Raw genomic sequence first — 22,263 nt, 5'->3', positions numbered from 1 at the left:
TAATGAGTATTATGAATATATTAATGAGTATATGCGAAATATGAGTATATATGAGAAATAATAAAAAACAATAACACTTAGTTGAACTATATATGAGAATTTTTTTAAAGAATAATTAAAGACTAGATTATAAATTATGGAGAGTGCTTTTAGAACATATCGCACGTTTATCCTTTTCACCTTTTTATAAATACAAGCAGATATATAAATTTGTATATAAACAGCATTCGGAGCACTAACTTGATTGACTTGTCTTTTTTCTGTTGTACATTTTGGATGTGGATAAATTCGAAACGGAATTACAATATCTCTAAAATCTTAATTTTTGTATCTTTAATTATCAGGATATTTGGAAAACATGTTTCGACATTTCGTAGTGATAGCAACACTCGTCGTACTCAACGTTTCGTTTCGAAGGTAAGCATGTATAAACGTCGATTTGTGATAAATATTTCAACGACAATTAGGGCAAATTTTTAAAATGTACTTGTATGTAATTTGTACATCAGAGTAAAGTGGATAGAAAAACCAAGAATATCTTTACAAATAGGGAAATATCTCGTGCAAATTCTTCGAATATACAGTACTCCATTATTTCTAAAGATATGTTTAAGATTTCCTTCGATTTGTAATTTTTTGTAATTTAAAATAGAATCTTACGATGCTCGATTTCTTGAATGATAAGCATGCATGTATGCTTTGATGCATACAGTCTGACGTTTGACAAATAACTAGGAAATTAGCAATTGTTCTTTTAGATGACATGAGAACAGAGAAATTGGCATTTATTTCTTAATAGTAACGCGTTGAGGCTTTAGTAATTTTCAAAAATAAGAATAATTTGCAGATGATTAATCAATTCGTATATATATCTTATACGATATTTGTATATTTGCGTTTATGTGACACATACATACGTCAATATGTATATGTAAAATATAATATGGAATTTTATTTATATTGTTTCAAGAATTGTGTTGCATAAGATAAACTTCCGGCAAAAATCGATTGATACAAATTTTGATCGACTGACTCGTGAAACTTATATTGCAAGAAAGCAACCTCTGTTTAGTGATGGGGATATTGCATACTATGGTAACATTACAATTGGAACTCCACCGCAGAAGTTTAATGTACTTATAGATACTGGTTCCCCAGATCTCTGGATACCATCCATAATTTGTGAACTCACAATGAGCAACCGTGTTTGCAGTAAGTATATCATAACGTCGTTATATCTTCAATATTCCATTATTTGTAAAAGTATATTTATATTTAATAATATTATTGCGTATATAAAAATAATTTTGTTGCTTTTTTTCTACTTTAATGGTTGACGTAGAACGGTAGAAATATAGAATAGAGACAATGTAAAATTGTATCCTTTCTATTCACATTTCAAATAAAATTTTTTTAATAATTTAAAATTTAAAAGTTTTAATGCTTAAGAAGTTAAATCATTGAGCAGATAACTATTATGCAACTGAGTTTCTCTATTATGTGAGATTTAATTTAGATATTTGTCACACTTATATTCTCAAGGCACAAATAATTTTTACATGATTTTATAAATCGTGTATTAAAGTAAAAAATATAAATATTCATACATTTGATGATTTAAACTATTGTTAATTATACATATATCATACTGATACAGAAAAATTTATTTCTAAAATTTGTAATATATTAACTGATTTACTTTTACGTATTATATTTTACACAGTGATCCATAATAAATATGATAACAAAAAATCCAGCACATATAGACCAGATGGTAGACATTACGGAATTCAGTACGAAAATGGTGCTGTTAGTGGATTCTTATCAATTGATGTAGTGAATGTGAGTCGTCATCAAGCAAATAGTTTTATTTAGTCCCAATTGTTAATTATAAAAGTGTTTTAAAGAAACACGTAATTTTTTTTATAGATTGCAGGCGTTGATGTTGAAAATCAAACATTTGGGGAAATAACACGGCAGCACGGAAAGTCCTTCGAATATGCAATGTACGACGGAATTTTGGGACTGAGTTATCCAACATTAGCTTTTACAGGAGCGACTCCACTTTTTATCAACTTAATTAATCAACGGCTAGTGAAGAATCCAATTTTTAGTTTCTATATTGAACGGCACGTATATTTCTGTATTACACGTGTTTAAAAAATATTTTTTCTCTTAAATAGTTTGTTTTCTCATACTCAACATTTGTTCTTTCACATTAAACAATATTAATCTATACAGAAATCCTAATGTCAGTTGGGATGGTGAACTGATATTGGGAGACTCCGATGACAGGCTTTACTTAGGCGAATTTACGTATGTTGATGTTACTCAAAAGGGATTTTGGCAATTTACTTTAGATAAGTACGTTATTATTTTTTAAATTGTACGTATGTTACAATTATAGCACAATTATATGCCAGATAAATATTAGTATTATCTCACTGTAGGATTAAAATGGAAGATAAGATTTTATGCGCGAATAGCTGTCAAGCTATTGCCGACACGGGTACTTCTCTGATAATTGGACCATCAACAGATGTCACAATTATTAATAGACGGATAGGAGCTAATCATTATAATTTTACGAGAGGAATATTTGTAAATAGTGACATTTATCACAATGGCAATTCTCTTTTAATATTAAATAAATTTAATAGATTATATTGAAATATATTAATAGAAATTTGATATATTATTGATTATACTAACACAATTTACTAATACTAAGCTTTATTTAAAGGTGGACTGCAACAAGACTTCTAATTTACCCAATATCGATTTCATCGTAGGTGGTTTTAAAAAACTCAGACTCTCTGGTGAAGATTATATTATTAGGGTAAATATCTTCAAATATGTGACGGTTTAAATTTTCTTAGAATCGAAATGTCATGCCATATTTGATTCGTTATAGGAAATATATAAGAATGAGATGGTGTGTATGAGCGCCTTCGTGAGTAACTATCAGAGTGAGGAAAATCCAATGTGGACTTTGGGCGATATATTTTTACGTCGATATTATACCGAGTTCGACATGAAGCATGACCGGATAGGATTCGCCTGTGCGAAGTCTAGTGTATATTAAGAAATTCATTTCTCTTTACACATTTTTATAGATAAATGTTGAAAGATCTAAACTACAATAATAGGCGAATTATTAAGATAAAGTTTATGAAACAATGATTCCTATGTTTGTTACCTTATAAATTTTTGTGATTGTTTATGCGATTCTTAGATATGTATGTGATACTTTCCAAAATCACAACAGAAATGTATATATAATATTATTCTTATTAATGATTTAGTACAATCTATTCGTTTAGCATAATATTGTTTTATGACATGATATTATGAATATATCGAAGATTATTAAAATAAAGTATACATTCCTGTCATATATTGTAGATATGTTGATTTCATATACCGACCCTTCAATTTTACTTAAATATGATAATTCAAAAAGTACTATTTCATATTTTATAAACATTTGTCTTTTATATAAGTATCTTTTTTAATATTTTTATTATAAATATTATAAATTTGCATTTAAACATATTTTTAAAACTTACAAGTACAAGGAACTATTACAGATAGTGCTGAATAAAATACGACAAAAAAATATAATCGGACCGACGTAAGAACTTTTCAACACTAAGATCGCTTTTAAGTTACAGAAATTAATCATAATACAATATCAATGCACAATGATAATATCTAACTCAATAATAATAAAAGAAAATGGCTAGAACAGTAATAGTTAAACATTCTGTGGAATGTGTCATTTATGCAACATTTTCTCATTTTTCTCGCAAGAATTGATTTATAAAAGAATTTAACTCATTAGTATAATGACCAAACTTTACGGATGTCATATAATTATGTGTCAACTTGATCTTGGATTTAATAATATCTTGATCCTTAATCTTATAGTATAATTGGTATTCCTTATATAAACAATGTTTGTTGAATTCTTAATGAATTCCTTATATTTTTTCTTACATAACCTTTGCGTAGCGTGATACCATTACGGAATTTAGCATTCGTTTTAATTGATCCGGTTTCATCTTTATTATGATTAATTGAATCTTATAGTCCTTAAGTGACTGCTTTATTGAGAAAACCAGATTTTTTTGTATATTTTGTTTATTTTTAAAGAAAATGCAGTATTTTCCGTAAATTCTTTAGGTTTCATAATAATATAGATTTGTACACAAGTAATATTACAGAATTTCTGCTCTCTTGTACATTTGTTAATTAACTTATAATTGCTTATTAGCTTATAATTAGTTCTAAAGTCTATTTTTTAATTTATTAAACATACCTTTTGGACGTATCTCATGATGCGAAAACAAAGTTCTAATTAAATGTTAATTATGAGTATTTTATACATGTTTATAACGTATGTGCATAGTTACAATAATGTATTTTAAGTTAGCATAATATTTTAAGATGCTTTTACATAATTTATATAATATAAAGTAACAGGCAAAAATATAAAATTCCATTTCGTTTTAAGACAATCAAAAATTAATATGTTTACAATGTGTTTTATCAAACGGAAAGTATTTTTTTCATATTATACCACCGCTTGCATAAGCCTATGATATCAAGGAAAGCAATACATATTTTCGAAGATTGATATTTTATCTGTTTTTCATTAATCATTGAATTTATTAAATTAAAATACATAAACACACTAATATTATACGTATAATCGAAATATGTGCGAAAAGAATTTTTCAAAAAATTAGTTACAGGTTAGATTAATGAAAAGAACTATTATAATCGCTTTTAGAACGCTTTGCGTCCTTTTTTGTCTTCACACTTTTAAATAAAAACATGTACATACGTAAGCTTGTACCATGACGCTTCGCTTTTTATAGCGCCGAAACACTACCGTGTCTTCAGACATAAGCAGCATCGCATATATACGATATATATAAGCGCTAATGATTGATTTTGTTTTTTTTTTCTGTTGTACGGTTCGGCTGTAGCCTAATTTGAAAAGAAGTTACAACGTCTCTGAAACCTTCTTGATTTTTGTAGCTTTAATTATCAAAGAATTTGGGAAACATGTTTCGTTTTTCTGTTGCAGTCGCAATATTCGTACTGATCGACGCGAAAATGTTAAGGTGAGCAAATGTAAACGTTCATTGGCAGTAAATGTTACGATTATTAGAACAAATCTATAGAAAAATGTACTTTGTCCGAGTAAAATCGGCAGGTAAAGAAGTTTGAGGTTTGCATTTTTATCGTCTTTGTCACATCTTAAATCACATATAAGCCTCACAAATGAAGCAATTTGCATTTAAAAGACCTAAACTTTAATCCCGATAGCAGTTATTTCTTAATATCAAAATATTAAAGCTTTAATAGTTTTTAAAAATATACAATATTTGATTTTTTCAAAATTTGTTTATACATATGTTGTATGATTTATATGTATATGCGTATTATTCGCTTAAGTGGTACTTTTTTATTGCTTTTCAAGGATTCCATTGTACAAGACACACTCTATTCAAAAATCTTTGAAAGAATCTGACATCCATCGTCGACAGGTTACTTTGGCTCCGAATATTGGCATTGTAAGGAAACCTCTGTATAATGATTATTCTGCGTACTATATTATTATCTCAATTGGAACTCCACCGCAGAAGTTTAAAGTCCTAATTGACACTGGTTCCTCAGATCTCTGGGTACCATCCAAAAAATGCCGTCTTAGTTGCTGTAAGTATGGCTATGTTTCAAAATTAACTGAAAAAACCATTGAAAAACTATAGTGCATGTAATGCAGTAAACTACAGGTTTTCAGTACTATACTAGCAGTGAATTTTCGAACACAGCCTGTATCATATAACATCGCTATTTCTTTGATATTCTATTATTTAAAATGCTTATTAATATCATTATCAAAATTGACAGTTAATGTGATTTGTGATATTATTTCGATCCAGCTTTAGTTTTTTATGATTACACTTTAAATTCGGCAAACCGAATTAGAACGTAATTTATAAAATTTAAACAAAATTCTCAACTTATAACTCTCGAGATTGTCAAACAAAATTACATAAATAGGCTAATGAGAGTCAAATTTGCGGTGAATTATGCAATAAATTATTTAATACATGATACTTATACATTAATCTTCATACGTCACTTCAGCCAAGATTTCTCTATTATCTATTTGTTTCACACTGAAGATGGCCCGAATGATGGCTGAAACGTATGAAGATTAATGCATAAGTATTATGTATTAAATAATTTATTGCACACACAATTCACCGCAAATTTGACTCTCATTAGTCTATTTAAGTAATTTTGTTTATAAAATTTAAAATTGTTATCGAAAATTTTACATATAAAGCATTATTTAGCACCAAAGTTCATTTTAACCATTTTGAAAACTAGAATGTTTCTTTTAATTTGATTTATTCTTTGGTTAAAATTTCACTTATAATCATTTCATTATTTATACAAATATATTTGTATTTAATATTCTTATTGTACATATGAAAATAATTTTAACTGTTTTTTTACTTTAATAATTATTAAGTATGATTCCAGAGAATTGTATCTCTCCATTCACATTTTACGTGAAATTTTTTAAACGGTTTAAAGTCTGAAAGTTTCTAAGACTTTAAAAATAAAAATCATTAAATAGACAAAATATTATGGTATTATATATGTTCAAAATCAAGCGGTTTATTCTGTTTATTTTATTTTATGCTTATTTTGTAAATATACAAATGCTCTTTGATAGATCTAAAATGCAGCTCATGTATTAAAGTAAAAAATATAAGTATTAATATATTTGATGATTTAAAATATTATTCATTTACATACAGTGTAATGAAGAGAATTTCATTTCTAGAATATTTAATAATAACTGATTTACTTTTATGTGCTATTTTTGACAGCGTCACATAATAGATATGACAATAAAAAATCCAGCACATACACACCAAATAATATTCCGTTCAATATTTCATACATCGGTGGTAGTGTATATGGATACTTATCTACTGATGTAGTGAATGTGAGTAATTATCAGGCCAGCAGTCTTATTCCATCTCAGTTACATTTTATAAAGATTTTCTAAAAAAAACCTTAACTTTGCAGTTTGCTGGCTTTGATGTTCAATATCAAACATTTGGAGAAGCGATAAGGGAATTGGGATCCAATTTTGTCCATTGGAAATTCGATGGTATCTTAGGAATGGGTTACCTCGAGATATCTTCCAAAAGAATGACTCCCGTTTTTATAAACATGATAGAACAAGGCCTGGTAGAGCTACCAGTTTTTAGTATCTATATAAATCGGCATGTGTCTAACAATATTTTTAAATAGTTTGCCTTCTCTCTTATACAAAATTTGTTCTTCCATATTAAAAAAATATTATTTTTCTATATTAAAAAATATATAATCTATACAGAAATCCCTTGTACGCAGTAGGTGGTGAATTGATATTGGGTGGTTCAAATTTCGCTCGTTATGAAGGCGAGTTTACGTATGTTAATGTGACCCGCAAAGGATATTGGCAATTTACTATGGACAAGTACGTGATTATTTTCTAAATTATGCGTATGACGATTTATACAGATTATATTGGGCAATAAAATTTAATTTTTTGTTTTTATCGTGAATATGAACAGGAATTTCGGATTTTTGTCTATTGAACATGAATCAGTTTGTTTAACACCTTTTTGACGCCTTTTTTTTTTATTTTAAAACGTAATAGTCAAGTTTAAATAACAAATTCGTATTTAGCAGATAAAAATACATCGAAAATGACTATTCGATCATTATTGTATTGCAAGATTTGATGATTTTGATGAGAGGCGTTGGACAGTGATATCAGAGATTATTAATATTTACAATCATTTATAAGACTGATTATTAATATTTACAATTAATATATTATGAAAACCAAAGCTAATATTCAATTTGACATATTCGTTACCAGTACCACAAAATTAATAAGAATTGGCTGTTTTAATACAGCCATTAGGATACATCTTCATTGTTGCCTAGTTATACACCATCTAATTATTAATGCTGTCATAATGTGTAGAGTTCAAATAGGAGGTAGTACTGTATGCGCGAATGGTTGTCAAGCTGTCATCGATACGGGCACCTCCACTCTAGTAGGACCATCATGGGATATCGCTACTATTAACGAACAGATCGGAGTTATTGCTCCTAACGGCGAAACAATTGTAAATAATAGATAACAACTGTTCGCAATAGCAATTCTTTTTCAATATTTTAAAATAAATTACTAAAATAAATAGATAAATTACTTTAAATACGAAGCGCCACTACGGTCTGAATGTTAAAATGTTGAACTATTATATATATTCATTTAAATGAATTAATTTCAGAAATTATAATTGCGGGCTATAAGTTTATTACAGTTTTTAAAAATTAAATTTGGGAAATTTGGGGGAATTATTAATATTTCAGATTGATTACGTTGAAAATCCAACAACCATATTGGCACGCAATTATAATTTCTGAAATTAATTCATTTAAATAAATATATATAATAGTTCAATATCTTAACATTCAGACCGTAGTGGCGCTTCATATTTAAAATAATGTTTCTAACATAAACGGTCTTATTTCTAATCTTATTATTGTAAATAGATAAATGTTTGATATATTACTAATATAGATTACTAATTCTAATCCTTTATTAAAGGTGGACTGTGACCAGATTTCTAATTTGCCCAATGTCGATTTCGTCATAGGTGGTAAAATATTCAGTCTCACTAGTAAAGATTATATATTAATATTTAAGGTAAATATATATTGTCGAATAACGGTTTAGAATAGAAATATTGTTACAAAATCATTTTTGATTGTTTTAAATTGTTTTATAATAGAAAATATTATGCTTATTTAATTTATTGTAGAATAAACAAAATGAGATGGAATGCATAAGCTACTTTCAGAAAAATTATGTAGAATATCCGTCATGGATTTTGAGCAATGTATTTATTCGACGATATTATACCAAGTTTGATATGGGGCACCACAGAATGGGATTTGCCCCTGCAAAATAATTATCGATTGACTTTCCAAGATCACTTCTAAATGTTAGAAGACTTAAATGACAGTAATAAGTGAATAATTAAAACAAATTTTTTTGAATAATGATTTCTATTCATAGCTTATTTTCTATTTATAATTTATTTATATATTTTAAACGCATTTCCTAAACAACATTATTCTAAAATAAATGAAATATCTTATATGTATGGCTTAAGTATATATTATCTGTTCTTGATTTTGAGATCACGTTTACATATTTGATCAAGGATGTATATAATTCGTATTTTACATATTTATAATTATATTCTGGTGAGTTTTAATAATATTTCAATATTTAAACATAATGTTATTATATCCATCATAATCTTACTTATAATGTAAATGTAAAAAAAAAAAATAATTTTTTTTAAAATTGAAATATTTATTTTACTTTATTCCTAATTACATTTCAATATCTTACCAATTATTAAAAAAATTTAAGTCTTTACAGCATAAAATCTCAAATTCTTGAAAATGTAGAAAATTAAAAAAAATTTTAAATCATTTTTGACATTAAGAATATTCTCGGAAATTTCGAAAATACTTAGAATTTTGAAATGGTTTATTGCAATGTATGATTATTTAAGCTTAATGTGGAAGCATTATAATATTGATTAAACTATCCTATCAAGGCAATAATATTCTTTCAAAGATTAATTTCGTCTTTTTCAATAATCATTGAATTTATTTAAATTCATCGAAACACATTAATGAGTATATATGAAATATGCGTATATGAAAAATGTAATTAAAAAAAATATTATAAATTAAATTGAGCTATTAAGATTGCTTTTAGAACGCTTCGCGCATTCTGTCATACTTTTTACTCTATTACAAACACAAGAACGTACATACATAAGCTTGTATATAAACAATATTTATATTGGGAATACTAATGACCAAGTACGTCCTTTTTCTGTTGTGCGTTTTGACTGTGAAGAGAAAGACTTCGCGCGAAAGAGAATTACAATGTCCCTAAAATCTTTTCGATTCTTGCAGCTTTAATCATCAGGAAATTCGAAAAACATGTTTCGACTTTTTGTGACGGTCGTCGCACTCGCCGTACTGATCAACGCGGAATTGCGAAGGTGGGCTGAGCATATGTAAACGAAGATTCGCGACTAATACTTCAACGATAATTAGAACAAATTTATGATAAAATGTACTTTGTATGACAGATAAAAAAATGCTTGAGGTTTTCTTCGAGGCTTACACTTTTTTTTATCATGGCTTAAATGAGAGAAGCGTCGAATATAAAACGAATATAAAATAACTAAATATCATGTAATACATAAATTGATAAATAAAGATAGTATTTATTTATTGACACTAAATTATTGAGGCTTTATTAATTTTCAAAATTAGGAAGCGTTTGAAGATGATCACTCAATTTGTATATATTGTATAATATTCGTGTAATCATATACATAAAATATAATAAAATTTTCTTTATGTTGCCTCAAGAATTTCCTTATACGAGACAAACACCTTTCAAAGATCGATTGCCATCTATCGTCGACAGCATCGTTTAGTTAGAAGTACTAGCATTCTAAGGGAACGTTTACTTAATGATTACAATATTTCTTACTACGGCCTTGTCACAATCGGAACTCCACCGCAGAAGTTTAAAATACTTATCGACACTGGTTCCTCAGATTTCTGGGTACCGTCTTCAAACTGTAATCTGTACAACGTTGCTTGCTGTGAGTATATCATATTAACGTCGCTATTTCTTCAATATTTTGTTTGTTATATATAAAATTACATTTATATTTAACAATATTATTATTGTACATACGGAAATAATTTTTATTGCTTTTCCTATTTGAATTATTCATGTCGAAATAATTGACGTAAAGATTTAGAATAGGTACGATGCTGTAAAATTGTATCTTTTCTATCTATAGTAAAGTTTAAAATAGTTTTATCTGTAGAACTGTATCTTTTCTATCTATAGTAAAGTTTAAAATAGTGAAAGGAAACCTAAAAGTTTTAATGTTAAAAGTTTCAATATTATGAAAATTAAAATCAGCGAGCAGGTAAATATTATAGAACTAAGTTTCACAATTTATACATGCAATTTATTTTATTTATCATGCTTATTTTAAGAGTGCCAACGAACTTTGCCACAAGTTACAAATCACGTTTTAATGCAAAATATATAAATATAAATATACTTACTGATTTAATAAATGTTAATTATATATATATTTAAATTTTAAATTAATACAGAAAAATTAATGTCTAGAATTTTTAATTGTACTTTTATACTATTTCATACAGGGACACATAATAGATATGAATACGAAAAATCCAGCACATACGTGGAAAATGATACTCCATTCAATATTTTATATGATAGTGGTGAGGTGTCCGGATACTTATCTATGGATGTAGTGAATGTATGTGAGTCATTATCAAGAATACAGCATTCTATATAGTTTCAATAATAATTTATAAAAATTCCTAAAAATTATTATATCAATTCCTTGTAGATTGCTGGCCTTAATATTCGAAATCAAATATTCGGGGAAGCAATAAACGAATCGGGGACCGTCTTACGCTATGCAGAATTTGACGGTATCTTGGGAATGGGATACCCCGAAGAAGTAATTGCCAAAGGAATGACTCCCGTTTTTAATAACATGATTAAACAAGGCCTGGTGGAGCCAGTTTTTAGTTTTTATATAAATCGGCATGTATTATTCTTTATGCGCTACGGGTGTTTAAAAATATTTTTTATTTAAATAGTTTGTCTTCTTATATTATAAAATTTGTTTTCCATATTAAAAAATGTATAATCTGTACAGAAATCCTGTGTCCAAATTTGTTGGTGAACTGATATTGGGTGGCTCCGATCCCAATCATTATTTAGGCAAGATTACATATGTTAACATTACCCATAAAGGATCCTGGCAATTTACGATGGATAAGTAGATGTCTCTATATTACACGTATGTGTGTGCCAGCCATAAATTGTATATAATTGTTAATGCAATCGTACTTTAGGATTCAAATAGAACATAGCAGTTTATGCTCGAGTAGCTGTCAAGCTATTGTCGACACGGGTACTGCTGTGCTAATTGGACCACAATTGGATATTGAAGTTATTAACGAACTGATCGGAGCTACTTATATTAACGAAGAAATAATTGTAAGTAATGACACTTTCCTCTCGCTTCCATCATTAAATGAATTACAGAAATATATTAATAAACGTATGATATATATTACTGATTACATTAATATAATTTACTAACATTAAGCTTCATTTAAAGGTGGACTGCAATAGGGTTCTTAACTTGCCCAATATTAGTTTCTTCATAGGTGGTAAATCATTCGAAGTCACTCATGCAGATTATATTTATGACGTAACATCAAATTACATTTTAAATTGTTTAAAATAGAAATGGCTTGCTGCATTTAATTTATTGTAGGTCACAGAAAACAATACTACGAAATGTATGAGCGCTTTTGAGAGTCCATATTTCAGTGATGAGTATGTGAAATCGGAATGGGTTTTGGGAAATGTATTTATACGTCGATATTTTATCGAGTTTGACATGAAGAACGATCGGATCGGATTCGCTTCTAAAAAGTAATAAGAAATTCGTATCTTTTTACAGGTTTTTGTACACAAATGTTAGAATATTTAAATGACAATAAGGAGCAAAAAATTAAGACAAATATTTTAGAATACTGATTCATATGTTTATTATCTTATAATTTTTATTTGTGATTAACTAAAAATCTAAATGGTATACTTTTAAATAAATACGTACGTAATATTTTTAAAAATTAAAAAAAAATGTGGAATATTATTTTTATTAATAATTTGGTACAAAAATTATTCTTTCAACTTATTATCATATTGTTACAGAATATTATGAGTGCAACGAAATCTATTAAAGTAAAGTGTACATTCTTATTATATATTGTTGGTTTCATATACTGACTTTTTTATTTAATTAATATCCTAAAAGAAGTATTTATAATTATTTTATATATATATATGTGTATATAATAAATATTTGCCTTTCATATAAGTACCTTTTTTAATAAATAAATAAGTATAACAAGCGTTCGAATGTTTGGACCGTAAAACAATATGTATCTTAATAACGACCAATAAATGAGTAAAAAGAGATGTTTGATTAATAATTTAATTAATATGTGTCTTAAAATATATAATATATATATGTTTCGACTTACAAAGCCTTCATCAGTGTGATAATCGTAAAGCCTTACATTTTGGTGTATAAAACTATAATTGACAATAATCTGAATCATAAAAGCAGTCACATTCCATAAATCATCGGCTTCTTTGAATATACTTATAGCATATCCGCATCTTATACCATATCCGCAATAATTACAGTCAAGATATAAAATTTCTGTAGCTATAATCCTCGTTAGATGATGAGAATCGATGTTAAGAGTCCAGTGATATTAATAATAGTCAAGATGTAAAAATCTATGTTTAAATAAAATTACAAAATTAAGAATAAAATGATTTCTTGACAAAAACAGAACAAGGAGCAGTGAAAAACTTACGTCATGGTGTAAAATAAAACACAAAATTTAAATAAGAATTAAGAAGTACTGGCAGTAATTATTTGGAACTGTTTCTATTGACGAGTCCCAAGGATGACTAAAAACCAAACTATAGTTACTGTACAATGTATATTGTATATATTATATGTCAAAGACATAAAACAATAGCGTGTGTCAAAGTTAGCTATAGATTGCTATTTGAAAGTTCTTTTAAGATGTCGAAATATGATCCATCCAACATTTCTATATCTTTTTTAATTCCATTTATTTGCTCCTTGATGTGTATCATCTCTGTAATCAATCTTTTGTTATAATTATGTTCAAATTCTAGGATTCTTACATTTTCTCAATCAATTTGTATTTAATATGTATTCTGAAATAACTGAGTGTTTGGAAGGATCAGATTTTAAGTTGTTTTTGTGTTCTTTTAATCTTGTTTGCAACTGCCTCTTCGTTTGGCCTACATATGAAGCATTACAATTTTTACAATTGATTTTATAAATTGTAATTGAGTTACTTTTATGTATTATTTTTTACAGCAACACATAGTAGATATGATAGTAAAAATTCCAGTACAGTTTGACTAAACGTTGATTAAAAATCATCTGTCCGTATGTGATGTGCATGCAATGGTATAACATTGTGCCGCTATACGTACACTATCACATGAACAGATGACTTTTTAACTAACGTTTATGATTAATCAAACTCTAAATGTTTATATTTAAAAAATTATTTTATAGAAAAAAGAATAGCTTACACTTTTATTACTTAATTATATTCACGAAGTGTTTCACGTCGTAATAATATTATCCTCGAATTTCGGGGCACTCTGTATATTGTTTTTAGATAAACTTTTGTGCATTGTTTATCACAACGACTTTAAATTGCTCTCATTATTTCATTTATTTATTACACTATTTCTTTTGTACACCTATCTTACCAAGACGAACAATGCATACTTCTTAAGATTAATATTTTTTTCCAAATTTATTTAAATATATAGAGTTGCTCTAATATCTATATGTGAAATATGCGTAAATGCGCGAAACGCAATTTTTTTTAATTTATGAGAGATTAAATTTGACGAAAAGAACTGAGATTGTTTTTAGAACGTTCTGCCCAGAGAAATTAAATCGACATCGAATCGACGTCGATTTCATTATTATTTTTCACTTGGTGCCAACTCAATTGTCCTTTTCACCTATTCCTAAACACGAACACGTAAGCTCGAAAACAGCAGCCAATGAACAGTGGTAATATAATTGGCTTTGCTCTTATATTCTGTTGTGCGTTTTGACTGTAAACTGATTTGAAAAGAAAGTTTATATCTAAAACTTTTTTGATACTTGATAGCTTTAGTCGCTAGGAAAATCGAGAAATAATATGTTTCGACTTTTCATAGTAATCGCGACACTCGTCGTGCTGAGCAACTCGGAATTACTGAGGTGAGATAATGTAAACGTTGATTCAAATAAATGTTTCAACAGTAATTAGACTAAAACTATAGAAAAATGTACTTTGTGTGTCAAAATGATGTAAATAGACATTTACATCATTTTTTTGAGTATCCTTTTAAAGTTATAATTTTATCATCTGTATACCTTAAATGAGTGTCATGAAAAGACAAGTTTGCATTTAAAATACACAAACATCCTGTGTAAATAAATTAATGTAGAACATCTATTTTTTAATACTAAAATGCTTAAATAATATCTAAGATGTAACTAGATTAAGTTTATAGATGATTAATCAATTTGTCTGAAATTCGTATATACATATGTTGTACCATATTGTGTATTTATGAAACATATATACATATAGTATAATGGACTCTTTTTTTATGTTTTAAGTATTCCGTTATACCCTACATTAAAAGCGATTGACATCGATAATATCCGAAGTAATTGGCCTATAACTCTTTTGAATAGTAGTCAGATTGGTGAAGATATAATGAAACCACTGTTCAATTTTTATAAGAGATATTACTATGGCGTTATCTCAATTGGAACTCCACCGCAGGAGTTTAACGTACTTTTTGACACTGGTTCTTCAAATTTTTTTGTACCATCCATAACTTGCGAAAATGTTATACCTATGATTAATAACACTGCTTGCTGTAAGTAAATCATAACGTCACATTTTCTTCGACATTCCATTACTTTTTTATATTCATATTTATATTATATTTATACTTTACGTTAGTTACATATATCACAGTCAAAGTGTATACATTTTTGTAAATACTTATACTTTCCAGCAACACGCCATGTCTCGATTTTGGGCTTTTTATTGTCTCAGTTCCTTGATATATACACGTTCATATAAAATTTATTATAGTAAATGCATATATATATATATATATATATATATACATCGATTGTAGTAGACAACAGTAGATGTACACATTTACTGAATTGACGCTTTGACTGTAACATATACAAGTACATTTATAATTAATAACATCACTATATAATAGTTACTAATAATTATATATATGGAAACGATTTTAATTGCTTTCTTTTATTTTAATGTCTTATATCAAGTAAAAATATAGAGTATGAACACGATCTACCATATTTCAAGTACAAGTTTTATGATGATTTAAATATAATAGTTTTAAAGTTAAAATCACTGAGAAGGTAAATATTATATTACGAAATTAAGTTTCACCATCACATGTGGTTTATTTTATTTATCATACATATATTCTAAAGGTACAAATGATCGCGTTTGACATAAGATACAATTTATATATGTATGTTTATATGTTATATGTTAAGTGAAAAAATAATAAATACATTTGATATTATAACGATTGTTAATATATCTTTAAATAAATAAAGAAAAATTTATTTTTAGCATCTTTAGCAATAACTAGTTTTCTTTTACTGTTTTGTACAGCATCACGTAAAAAATATGATAGTGAGAAATCGCATACATACGTAGAAATTGGTACTCACATCGAGCTTGATTACGTGGTCGGTAGTCTAACTGGATACTTATCTACTGATATAGTGAATGTAAGTTGCTGTAAAACAACAGTTAGATTTAGTTTCAATTAATTCCATTAAATATAAAAATAATTTATAAAAATTTTTTGAAATAACACATATTGATTTTTTTGTAGATTGCTGGCATTAGTGTTCTAGATCAAACATTCACAGAAGCGATAGAGATGGATCCGGCTTTTTCTATTCTGAAATTCGATGGAATCTTAGGACTGGGTTATCCCGCAATATCTATGAAAGGAGTGCCACCCGTTTTCTCCAACATGATTGAACAAAGCCTAGTGTTGGCACCTGTTTTTAGTTTTTATCTAAATCAGCAAGTATCTTTCTTCTACGCATGTTTAAAAATACTTTTTTACTTAAAAACGTTTAAAATACATTAAAATAAGATTGTCTTACCATATAACAAAATTTGTCTTTTTAATATGGAGAAACAATATTGTTTAATATTAAAAAATATATAATCCTTACAGAAATTTTCCTAGTAAACTGATATTGGGTGGTTCCGATCCCGCTTACTATTCCGGCACGTTGAAGTATGTTAATGTAACCACGAAAGGATACTGGCAATTTACTATGGATCAGTACGTAATCATTTTTAAATTACATACATATATGAGCTACAAATTATATACCAGCTAATTGTTAATGCTGTAGGATAGTAATGAATTATGATACAACTATATGTGCGAATGGCTGTGAAGCTATCATCCACACTGGTTTTCCGGGGATATCAGGACCAGCATCGGAAATCGCAGTTATTAACAAACAGATTGGAGCATTTTATCGTGGTGAACAAACAATTGTAATTAGACGCGATTTTCACAATAGCAGTTCTTTTTTAATACAACTAAATAAATTATTGAAGTATATAGTAATAAATGCTGGATTTATTACTAATTACAATAGTATATAGGTTATTAACATTAACCTTTGTTTAAAGGTGGACTGTAACGGCATTCATGATTTGCCCCACATTTATTTCGTCCTAGGTGGTCAAATATTTCTATTCTCTGGTGAAGATTATATTGACGTGAAAGTGGTAAATATCGCCAAATAAAGGTTTAAGGCTTATAATTTTTCACCAAAAAAACTTCAGATTGATAATGTTGGAAGCGACAAAATACAAGAAAATTCTTGCACAAAGTATTATATGCATTTCTGAAGATAATAATTTTTGCATTTAATGGAAAAACTTGATAAAATATTTTCAAAATACAAAAACATTTCTTTCATTTCGGAATAAAAAATTATATTTCTTTCAGTTCGACAGCTGTCATATAGCTTATTTCGTTTTCTAATTATAATTTAATTTCAATAACATGGTTATTTATGTTACTGGAACACATAAAAAGTTTTAAATATATTTTACAAATGACAGATTACAATGTACATTAAAAAAAACACAATTTGATATAATTTGTGTTTCTTTAAATATTTTTCTCGCTTCTGATGTCATAATCTAAAATGGTAATGAGTAGCCAAAAATTATAAATTGGTTCAGAATAGAAACATTATACCGTATTCAATTTGTTGTAGCTCGATGAGAATAATATGTTATGTACAAGCGCTTTCACGAATTCGAGTGAGAATATTTGGGTTTTGGGCGTCCCGTTTTTCAATCAAATTTATATTGAGTTCGACATGGGAAACGACCGAATCGGATTTGCGCACGCAAAATAAGTATTGTTTTCTCCAGAGATTGCTTTAAATGCTAGATTTATTAAATGATAGTAATAAGTAAATAAATAAGTCCCACAATCTTCTTAGAATCTTTCTTTAAAACATTGAGATCCATGATTCTTATGCTTATTGTACTTTTTATTCGAGATTACTTAAGCGTTAATTATATTCTTAGATAAATGCGTACATAATATATTTTAAAAAATTAGAACGAAGATGTGCGACATTATCGTTATCAATTTGTTACTTTATATACCCCATTATTTCAGCATAATATTGCATTGTCACGCGATACAATGAATATAATTGGATCTGTTAATTTCAATTTTTCCTCTTTTTGAAAAATAAAATATAAAAGTATGTGTATTCTCTTCATGCCAACTCGGCATTTGTAAACTTATCTAAAGCAATAAACTGTCTTAAGCCACAATTAATGTTATTGAATACATCTTATGTTTCTAGGAAATGATAATTTTAATATAATATTTAAAAAAAATATAATTTTGTGTATTTAAATAATTATACAAAAATTATAAATAATTTTTGAACAAGTTGTTTAAACTGTAATAGAGGAATAAGAAAAATTTATTCACTACAGTAAGAGGGCCGTATTTCTGCGAATACCTCACTCTCATTTATTTCTTCATTTTCCCACATTTGAAAGTACATAAAATATATATGTGTAATTATCGGTTTGACATCATTTAAAAAAAATTTTTATTTTACATATTTGAACATATATACACATTGTACTTGCATTCGAATTATTTCTTCTTTTTTACTACGTTTTGATTGTTGACAATTATTTTCAATTAATTCACTTTTTTTCCACAATTGTACTTTCGATTAACAATTTAATTGGTTTGGATTTGAAAAACTAGTTTCTTAATCTCTCTTACCTGACGTCTCATTGCACAGGGAATGACTGAAAATTTATTGTACAAAAATAGAGATCATAATCCTTGATCATACTAAAGCATTAATGGGCATAAAAAATTAGGTATTACCTAGTCATTATATGGGTATTATTTGGACATTATTGGGCATTAGTAGACATTGACGTACAATGTTTTAAACAGCGATTTATCCCTTAGTTACACCGTTTTATTTTTCAAAATTCAATTCCTAATATCGTATTGTAAAATAAAGTATATTCCACAATTATCCTTTCAACCAGCGATTTAATTGGTTTGTGTTTGTAGATCTTTTCTATTTACTTGTCGCTTTGTTGGGGAACACATTTTACATCGATGAATAAGATTAAATATATTGATGAGAATAGCCCAAAGCGAGCCAAATTATCTAATTCTGTAAATATATTCGTCGAATTATACATTGCTTTTAGATAAATTTTTGCGTATTATTTAGCGCGTTGACTTTCAATTGCTCTCATTATTCTGGTCTCATGTTTTTGTCATCATTATTTTTATAAGCTTATCCTATCTAGACAAACGATGCATACTTTAAAGATTAATACGAGGGTGGATCAAATAAACAGGAATTTTTTTAAAAATATATTAGACGAGAATGAAAATATTCAAACGATGCATACTTTAAAGATTAATACGAGGGTGGATCAAATAAACAGGAATTTTTTTTAAAATATATTAGACGAGAATGAAAATATAAAAAAAACAAATTATTTTTCCATATAGTACTCTGCTATTATATATTAACATATTTTTCCAACGGATAAGCAGTTTGGCGGTCCCGTTTTCATAAAAAGTAGTAGATTGTGTCTGCAACTGATTGCGCAAAAATTCCTCTCTACTGGTATCGTCCACGAATCGTATTGTCCTCCTAATTCTTCTTCCAGCAGTCCAAACAAATGATAATCGTATGAAAAGATTTGTCTCAATGCGAATATTATTTGTTTGAGTCGCTAAAGAATTGGAATGATTCTAGGACGATGCCAGTATAGAGGAATTCGTGCGCAATTATCGGCAGACACAACCTATTACTTTTTATGAATAGGGGATCGCTAAACTTTCTATCCGTTGGAAAAAATATATCAATGTAGCAGGGAACAATGTAGAAAAATAATTTGTTTTTTTTTTATTTTTATTTGTATCTATTAAATAATAAAAAATATTCTCGTTTATATTTGATCCATCCTCGCATCTTTTTTATTAATCTCATTTATTTAAATACATTGAGTCATGCGTATATGCGAAATTTGAGAGTGGACAAATGCGAACCGCATTATTTAAAAAAAAATTTATTAGATATTCACGAAAAGTACTGAGGTCACTTTTGAAATGTTTCGCTCGCTTCGTCCTTCCTAACACAAATACACAAGTATATAAATAGCACGGAAACGCTATTTGGCTTTATTCTCGTTTGTTGTGCGTCCTGATTGTGAACTGATTTGAAAAAGAGTTGGAACTCTCAAATCTTCTTAAACTTAATCGCCAGACAATTCAGAAAATATGTTTCGAATGTTCCTTGCAGTTGCCGCACTCGTCGTGCTAATCAATTCGGAGTTGCATAGGTGAGCATGTGTAAACATTGATTCACAATAAATACTTTAACCATAATTAAAACAAAATGTACAAAAATGTACTTTGTGTGTTAGAATAATGTGGACAGACAAAAAAAATGCTTTAAATTTCTTTGAGGCTTGCACTTTAATTTTGTTTACGTCTTAAGTGAAATACGTATCATGAACGGAGAAGTTCGCATCTAAAATATATAACGTTATTTGATAGGGAGGGCTTCATTTGCTTATAAAACGATTCCCTAGTTTCATTTGCACACAGCATGTTGCACACATGACAATATTGGCATATTGCACACACGACAATATTGCACACACGACGCTATTAGTTTAATATACTTCATGCGCTTGATACGCGTACTAACTGGTAACTTTCTATTAAATTATTTTATTTTTATAGCTACGTATTTAAAGAATGATGTACTAAAGTGGTACAATACGCATCAAAATGATTACTTAAATACACATATCATGTTTATAAGTTTCGCTGAAATTAAGATAATTTATTAAAAAATTACCAGTACCTGTATCAAGAGCACAATGTAAATTAGGCCAATAGCGTCGTGTGTGCAATGTGCTGTGTGCAATACTGTCGTGTGTGCAATATGCTGTGTGCAATATTGCCGTGTGCAAACAAAGCTGCAATCGTTTTGTAGATAACGGGATCATCTCTATTTGCGTAAATAGATTAATGCAGATTGCCTTTGATTGAGACTTACGTAATATTTAGAAATAAGAAGTATTTAAATTAAGTTTAAAGATGATTTATCAATTTGTTTGAAATTCGTATATATTGTACATATGTTGTGCGATATTCATATATATCTGTTCATATATTTGTGTTTTTATGAAACATATATGCGTACAATATAACAGAATTTTTTAAATGCTTTTAAGAATTCCGTTGCACAAGACATCCTCTGTTCGAAAATCGATTGGAATCGATCATCAACAAGGTGATTTGACGTTTACTAGCATTGTAGAGGAACCGTTACTTAATTTTCGGAATGCTCAATACTATGGCGTTATTTCAATTGGAACTCCACCGCAAAAATTTAATGTACTTTTCGATACTGGTTCCGCTAATTTCTGGGTACCATCCGTACACTGTGACATTGATGACTTAACTTGCTGTAAGTATTATAACATTATTTTTTCAATGTTGTGTTTATATTTATATTTATGTTTATGTTCGTAGACAACAAAAAGGGAAAAGTTTGTGCTAATTGGAATTGGCATTGCAAACCGTGCGCTAATATTTTAATAAATAATATTTAATTTTAAACTATTAAAAACATTTCTTACAATAATGTTAATATTAAGTATTATTTATTCTTGCCACACCTACAGAATTTTAATGAAGTATAATATTAGGTGTTAAACTTAATTCCTGCCGTTTTTTGTCTCCAAAATTGATTTGTTTCG

General features: G+C 27.9%; 3 protein-coding genes across 3 annotated transcripts in view; all 3 read left to right on the top strand.

Moving 5' to 3' along the window:
* Positions 1-358: 358 nt before the first annotated feature.
* On the top strand, positions 359-3,085 carry LOC108763701 (lysosomal aspartic protease-like). The gene is made up of 8 exons (XM_018511546.1): positions 359-417; positions 971-1,212; positions 1,724-1,842; positions 1,930-2,129; positions 2,242-2,364; positions 2,451-2,601; positions 2,744-2,839; positions 2,915-3,085. The coding sequence occupies exons 1-8, from the start codon at positions 359-361 to the stop codon at positions 3,083-3,085; spliced, it is 1,161 nt and encodes a 386-aa protein (XP_018367048.1).
* Positions 3,086-5,055: 1,970 nt separating this feature from the next.
* LOC108763700 (lysosomal aspartic protease-like) lies at positions 5,056-9,112 on the top strand. Its single transcript, XM_018511545.1, has 7 exons — positions 5,056-5,132; positions 5,492-5,727; positions 6,918-7,036; positions 7,120-7,319; positions 7,433-7,559; positions 8,675-8,800; positions 8,916-9,112. The coding sequence occupies exons 1-7, from the start codon at positions 5,074-5,076 to the stop codon at positions 9,063-9,065; spliced, it is 1,017 nt and encodes a 338-aa protein (XP_018367047.1). The 5' UTR covers positions 5,056-5,073; the 3' UTR covers positions 9,066-9,112.
* Positions 9,113-9,956: 844 nt separating this feature from the next.
* Positions 9,957-22,263, top strand: part of LOC108763699 (lysosomal aspartic protease-like) — a gene marked incomplete at its 3' end in the record, with an annotated part of 14,791 nt that continues 2,484 nt past the window's right edge. The window contains 14 exon segments of the mRNA XM_018511544.1: positions 9,957-10,181; positions 10,558-10,721; positions 11,375-11,417; positions 11,456-11,495; positions 11,589-11,815; positions 11,904-12,026; positions 12,103-12,247; positions 12,372-12,464; positions 12,531-12,691; positions 13,141-13,182; positions 15,053-15,095; positions 16,778-16,941; positions 17,316-17,463; positions 17,602-17,700. Coding sequence (XP_018367046.1) covers positions 10,120-10,181; positions 10,558-10,721; positions 11,375-11,417; positions 11,456-11,495; positions 11,589-11,815; positions 11,904-12,026; positions 12,103-12,247; positions 12,372-12,464; positions 12,531-12,691; positions 13,141-13,182; positions 15,053-15,095; positions 16,778-16,941; positions 17,316-17,463; positions 17,602-17,700 — 1,554 coding nt within the window.

The sequence above is a fragment of the Trachymyrmex cornetzi genome, unplaced genomic scaffold (assembly GCF_001594075.2).
Source record: "Trachymyrmex cornetzi isolate Tcor2-1 unplaced genomic scaffold, Tcor1.1 scaffold380, whole genome shotgun sequence".
NCBI lineage: Eukaryota > Metazoa > Arthropoda > Insecta > Hymenoptera > Formicidae > Trachymyrmex > Trachymyrmex cornetzi.
Note: the sequence above shows the minus strand (reverse complement) of the source record. Positions and strands in the feature narration are given on the sequence as shown.